Source organism: Hemibagrus wyckioides, linkage group LG17 (assembly GCF_019097595.1).
Source record: "Hemibagrus wyckioides isolate EC202008001 linkage group LG17, SWU_Hwy_1.0, whole genome shotgun sequence".
In the NCBI taxonomy this organism is placed as follows: Eukaryota; Metazoa; Chordata; class Actinopteri; order Siluriformes; family Bagridae; genus Hemibagrus; species Hemibagrus wyckioides.
Genome location: NC_080726.1, coordinates 1,930,705 through 1,938,204, shown reverse-complemented (window position 1 = coordinate 1,938,204; position 7,500 = coordinate 1,930,705). Strand labels below are relative to the sequence as shown.

At 40.6% G+C, this 7,500-nt stretch overlaps 2 protein-coding genes across 7 annotated transcripts in view; one reads left to right on the top strand and one right to left on the bottom strand.

The window, feature by feature from the left end:
• The window catches only part of kif1ab (kinesin family member 1Ab), a 55,636-nt gene extending 54,537 nt beyond the window's left edge, over window positions 1–1,099 (bottom strand). For 2 of the 6 annotated variants that reach the window (XM_058414037.1, XM_058414042.1), the window contains exon 1: window positions 631–1,098. The gene's annotated coding sequence lies outside the window, so the exon portion shown is untranslated. Of the gene's footprint in view, window positions 1–630 lie in introns of all 6 variants that reach the window. The other 4 variants (XM_058414036.1, XM_058414038.1, XM_058414041.1 and 1 more) reach the window with 4 other exon arrangements.
• Window positions 1,100–4,483: 3,384 nt separating this feature from the next.
• The window catches only part of agxtb (alanine--glyoxylate and serine--pyruvate aminotransferase b), an 8,447-nt gene continuing 5,430 nt past the window's right edge, over window positions 4,484–7,500 (top strand). The window contains exons 1-3 of the mRNA XM_058414045.1: window positions 4,484–4,762; window positions 4,879–5,071; window positions 7,461–7,500. The exon at window positions 7,461–7,500 is cut by the window's right edge and continues 25 nt beyond it. Of these exons, the coding sequence (XP_058270028.1) occupies window positions 4,499–4,762; window positions 4,879–5,071; window positions 7,461–7,500 (497 nt within the window). The 5' untranslated portion in view covers window positions 4,484–4,498. The remainder of the gene's footprint in view (window positions 4,763–4,878; window positions 5,072–7,460) is intronic.

Here is a 7,500-nt window from a genome sequence, read left to right as displayed (position 1 = left end):
TTTTTACCCTCACGCGTCTCTGTGTGCTCTGCTCACATCAGAACCTCTGCATAACCCACGACACCTGAGTATCATCTCTCAGAACATCTCTCATCATCATACACAACCTACATCTCGCAGATCGGACATTTCTCTCCGCTCGGCTTACGGTTTCAGAAATCTTGTGAAAGGTTGTGAGATATTTCATAAATAATCATCTAAATGCTGAAGGAAGGAAAAGTCTGACATCAAGCGACATCAGGACAAACTGATTCATCCAAATAAATCCAATAAAATATATCTAGAGATCATCTCATGATGGGGAATGCTGGATATTATGCTAATATCTATCAGGATGATATTTATTTCCTTATTTATTGTCATTAATTGTCAAGTTTTTATAGCAAGGAGCAGCATATATTATTTGCCCTCTAATTGATTTATTATTTTTTATTTATTTATTTATTTATTTATTTATTTATTTATTTATTTATTCATTCATTATTTATTTTCTTTTTAGACCTTCCAGGCCTAAGAGAAAGCAAGCAGAACGAAGCAGAACAACACCCTCTGTACAGCTCCAGAGACTGACGTACCAAAAATAACCACCAACAAATATGTTAATTTTCCATACAAAGCTGCTGGACTTACCCAATCTCCGTGATGGTGAAAGTCCCGGGGAGCCTTCTGGTGTTGGATGTTATTCCATTGAGCCTGTCGTCCTCATCTGCCGTGTTTTCCTCACCCTGTGTGTGTGTGTGTGTGTGTAGGGTCTCAGCCTCTCCCTGGATCAGCACATCAGCCTCTAGCCACAGCGTCACAGTGTGTGCGTGTGTGTGTGTGTCTGCAGGGGCCTGGTACTCAGTGGTGCGTCAGGAATCGGGGTGGGCTCAGGAAGAAGAAGGGAGGGAGGAGGGAGGAGGGAGGGAGGAGAGGATGGAGAGAGCAGAAACACAAAATGGCTGTGATGATGATGGAGCTGAGGATGCTGAGGATGCAGTGATGACATCATCAGCGTGTGTGAGCTCGCATGGAGAAAGGAAGCGTGGTGATGGTGAAATCAGCTGCAATTTCACCGCCTGCATTAGCTCTGCTCTGTGTGTGTGTGTGTGTGTGTGTGTGTGCGCAGCCTGATATCCCAGCATGCACTGCGTGTCCTCCTCTCAATACAGCCTTTGTAAGGAAGCTGCCACCTCCAGCTGTGCAGCAGCAGAGACACGTATCTTTCTCCTGAACCTGATCACAATCATCTGAACAGCTCAACCTTCATCATCTCATCTCCTGCACCTCATCATCATCACACAGCAGAGAAGACACATGATGTTCACTTAAATACTCGGGTTAAAATTTTATTCACAGGTTTTTAGGAAAAGACATTCTTGAAGGAAGTAAAAAATTTATCTGAGAGAATTCATTCAAAGGATTATTTGAAATGAACATTAAAATATTAAAATAAAATGAATATTAAAATATAAAAGATGAATATAAAAATAATTACAAAAATATAGTAAATAAATTCAGCAATTGAATTCAGCATAATGACATTACATATATTTGTTTATTCAAAAATAATAATCAGGCTATAATAATAATAATAATAATAATAATAATAATAATAATAATGTGTTTCATTGAAAAAGCATCATTGTAACACTTAAGGCAACCAAAATAAACTAAACTATATTACATTTAATTAAATTAAAACTAATTGGACAAAGGAAAATGTTTGCCAAATTTGCCAAAATTCAAGGTACACAAATTTCATATTTAATATATAATAATAATAATCATCATCATCATCATCATCATTATTATTATTACGATAGATAGATAGATAGATAGATAGATAGATAGATAGATAGATAGATAGATAGATAGATAGATAGATAGATAGATAGATAGACGGAGTATTAATGGTGGTAATTCTGTACAACAGCGCCATCTGGTGGTCAGGCTCCGGTAGCTACAAAACAACATAACTGCACAAACGGAAAAACAAACGTTAACGAGCAGTAAATATATATAAATAAATATTTATCCACAATATTTTCATTAAAACCTAATAAAGTCGATCATCTGAGACATGTTCGGTGTCTAAGCTGTGAGGCTAATACAGCTAGCATAAGCCCCCGGTTAGCATTGTGCTGTTGTGCTAAGCATTGGGAAAGCTTGGTGTTGTGTGTAAATGATGAGATTTGGAGTTATTGTGTATCTTATGTGCAAATTAAACATAAATGTAGTTAAAGGTGAGGTGAAGAACAAGTCCCTCATTGGACCATTAGGGCTTTTCACATACACTCACTCACTTACTCATACTCACACACACACACACACACACACATAATGATATGACAATAAAGATACAGTGACCAGTGATAAAGTTACGTGTGTGTGTGTGTGAGAGAGAGAGAGAGATTATGCTTTAACCTCGAGTGCAATCAATAACACTTAATTCACACTCAGTTTGTCTCTCCCCTTAAAGTTTCTCTGTAGAACTCAACAGAAGATCTGTTCAGATGAAGATCAGACCAACCTACAACCATCAAACATCTAAATATCTGAATATCTGAACATCTAAACATCTGAACATCTAAACATCAACCATCAAACATCTAAACATCTGAACATCTAAACATCAACCATCAAACATCTAAACATCTAAAGAACCCTCAAGGAACCCACCTTCCAAATCCTCCAGCTGAAGCCTACAGCCAGACCTTCATCTTCAGGGGAAATTTATACTAATACTAAAGCTAAAGCTAATGCAGGGTCAAAACTTACTAGGAGTTCGGATGATGTCATAGGCTAATCTGCATATTCCTTGCTTTGTATCTATCAAAAGTAGTCCAAGGAAGGAAGAGTGGTGAACCGGCGACAGGGTCATGGGCGGTCAAGGCTCATTGATGCACGTGGGGAGAGAAGGCTGGCCCGTGTGATCCGATCCAACAGACGAGCTACTGTTGATGAAATTGCTTAAGAAGTTAATGCTGGTTCTGATAGAAAGGGGTCAGAATACACAGTGCAGGACGGGTCAGGGATGTTAAGGCAACAAAAGGAGGGACCAACACAATATTAGGCAGGTGGTCATAATGTTATACCTGACCGGTGTATAAAGAAAACCACGTCATGTGTTCAGGGGAAGAAGAAGCTGAAGAAATGAAGCGATGATGTTATGTAATCAAGTTGATGGGATTGAACTTTTAATCAGACGTGGTGTTGATTAGAGGATCAGCTGAAATCCTCAAAAAAAAGTGTTAAAGTGGGAGTCGATCTTCTCCGTGGTGCAAAGGCCACACACGGACAAACAACGGGTTCGGACATATTTACCGGCTCCACTAATTATTGACTGGGCTGAAGTTCATGTTCTAAAGAAAAGAACACGAGGGAAGATTAACGACACAGAACACCGAAGGTTGCAGACATAACTGTGCAGATTAGCGGCGTCCAGATGTTTTTAACGTGAGCTTCTGAAAAGAGAGAGAAAAGGATGAGCAGCAGCACAGAGACGCGCGTCTCAGCTACGTATTGACGTGTCCGAGCGAAGTGTTGACGCTGCTGCACTTTTCTGCTGTGTGTGAATGAAGTGTTTGTGTGTTTTTGTCCACATGTCCACACCGTCCAATCGGCTCGCTCTCAGCAGGTCGACTCCTCTTCGGAGTCAGTAAACAAGTGGAGGGACAGGAGAAATCGATGCAAATGCGTAATCTCCTGCAGCTCCGCAAACTCGGCTCCGTGTCACATGTCAAAAGTACCAAAGTCAAATCGTTCTGAAACGTCTTTCTGTAGTGATCCTGGAGACGTAACTCCTGGAGAGCTGCTTTAAAGCATGTGTTAGCTAGCTGCGCAGAAAGAGCGATGTGATCAACGTTACAGTGTCCGCAACATTAAAGGAGCAGTGTCTTGTTTTTAAAGCTGTGGTCAGTCTACATACGACAGATGTCTTAAGAAAACTGTGTCACAACACTGTTATGCAATAAACACAGCTAGTTTCTTCATTTAGGGTTTCTGTCTAATGAATTAGCCATTTAGCTTGCTAATTATGCTAGCTGGTTAGTGTAAAAGCTAGACAGCTACCAATAATGCAGTAATAATTGGTAGTGGTGGCTTAATTGGTTAAGGCTCTGGGTCGTTGACCAGAAGACCCCTGCACTGCCAAGCTGCCACTGTTGGGCCCTTGAGTAAGGCCCTTAACCCACCCTGCTCCAGGGGAACTGCATCATGGCTGACCTTGCGCTCTGACCGCAGCCCCCAAGGATGGGATATATGAGGAAAGGCACTCTGTCCTTCAGAATTTTTTTTGCTGTTAATTGAGTTAGATTGTGACACATTAGCTTTCTGAGTATTTGCTGTAGCCGTGCTGGTGTTTGTGGGCTGGAGGAAGGACACGAGCAGTGACGCATGACTGAAAGGTCAAAGACCCTGTTTGCTTTTAAATATTTGCTCTTCGACTTTTTTCCTCCAGTCTGTGAGATTCAGTAAACGCATTGAAGTCGGATCGGCTCTGTCTCCGGGTCGCACCATGTTCCCGATGAGCTCGCTCTGTAGGGGTGTACGCCTCCTCGTCCAGCAGCATGCAGTCGCTCTGGAGTGCTGTTCGGTGCCGTGTACACGTGCGTCCTCGTCCTCATCCTCGCTACACGTGCCTCCTCCTGCTTGCATGCTGCGTCCGCTCGAGGTGCCGTTCCGCTACCTGTTCGGACCTGGACCGTCCAACGTGTCGCCCCGCGTGCTGTCCGCCGGAGGGAGACCCATCATCGGTCACCTGCACCCGGAAATGTACAAGGTGAGAGCTCACATTAATCAGTGTGTTTATCTGTTGATTCATGTCGGTGTTTATGTTTTTAAACCCCACACTAATCTGATACGTTGTTGTGGTTGTTGTTGTTGTTGTTGTTGTAGATTATGAACGATATCAAGGAAGGAATCCGCTACGCCTTTCAGACCTCCAACCTCATGACCCTGTCGATGAGCGGCTCCGGTCACACGGCCATGGAGTGCGCGGTGTTTAACGTGGTGGAGCCGGGAGAGAGCGTGCTGGTGTCCGTTAACGGCGTGTGGGGAGAACGCGTGGCCGAAATCGCACAGAGAATGGGTACACACATGGGACATGAGTGTATACACACTGATACAACACACACATCATCTTCATTTTCATCTTTATCTTCATCATTCATCACCTAAGAATAATTTTAGATGTGAACATGAGAATGTTACAATGTTACTGGATTTTATTTCATTTGTGGATAAATTAGATTCAGTTGAAAAGGATTTCTGTACCTTTAATATAACGCTTTAGACCTTTAAAAATATTTGGACACACACAAGCACACACACAAAAACACATACACACACACACACACACACACAAAAACACATACAAACACACACACACACACACGCACACTATCACATACACACACAAAAACACATACAAACACACACACACAAAAACACATACAAACACACACACACACAAAAACACATACAAACACACACACACACAAAAACACATACAAACACACACACACTATCACATACACACACAAAAACACATACAAACACACACACACACAAAAACACATACAAACACACACACACACACTATCACACACACACAAAAACACATACAAACACACACACTCACACACACACAAACACATACAAACACACACACACACACAAAAACACATCCAAACACACACATACACACACAAAAACACATACAAACACACACACACACAAAAACACATACAAACACACACACACACAAACACATACAAACACATACAAACACACACACACACACACAAAAACACATACAAACACACACACACACAAAAACACATACAAACACACACACACACAAAAACACATACAAACACACACACACAAAAACACATACAAACACACACACACACAAAAACACATACAAACACACACACACACAAAAACACATACAAACACACACACACAAAAACACATACAAACACACGCACACTATCACATACACACACAAAAACACATACAAACACACACACACACACTATCACATACACACACAAAAACACATACAAACACACACACACACACAAAAACACATACAAACACACACACACACACACAAACACATACAAACACACACACACACACAAAAACACACACATACACACACAAAAACACATACAAACACACACACACACAAAAACACATACAAACACACACATACACACACAAAAACACATACAAACACACACACACACATACTATCAAATACACACACAAACACACACATACACACACACACAAAAACACATACAAACACACACACACACAAAAACACATACAAACACACACATACACACACACACAAAAACACATACAAACACACACACACACAAAAACACATACAAACACACACATACACACACACACAAAAACACATACAAACACACACACACACACATACTATCAAATACACACACAAACACACACATACACACACACACAAAAACACATACAAACACACACACACACACACAAAAACACATACAAACACACACATACACACACAAAAACACATACAAACACACACACACAAAAACACACACATACACACACACACAAAAACACATACAAACACACACACACACAAAAACACATACAAACACACACACACAAAAACACATACAAACACACACACACACAAAAACACATACAAACACACACATACTATCACATACACACACAAAAACACATACAAACACATACACACAAAAACACATACACACACACACACAAACACACATACAAACACACACACACACACACACAAAAACACACACACACACTATCACACACACACACACATACACACACAAAAACACATACAAACACACACACACACACACAAAAACACATACAAACACACACACACACATACTATCACATACACACACAAAAACACATACAAACACACATACAAACACACACACACACAAAAACACACACACACACTATCACACACACACACACATACGCACACAAAAACACATACAAACACACACACACATACTATCAAATACACACACAAACACACACACATACACACACTATCACATACACACAAAAACACATACAAACACACACACACACACAAAAACACACACACACACTATCACATACACACACAAAAACACATACAAACACAAACACACACACACACACAAAAACACATACAAACCCACACACACACAAAAACACATACAAACACACACAAAAACACACACACACACTATCACATACACACACAAAAACACATACAAACACACACACACACACACAAAAACATACAAACACACACACACACACATACTATAAAATACACACACAAACACACACACATACTATCACATACACATATGCACACAAAGACAAACACACACAGATGATTGATGTGGTTTTTATCTCTGGATGTAAAACAGGAGCTGAAGTTCACACTCTGGTTAAACCCCCTGGTGGTCA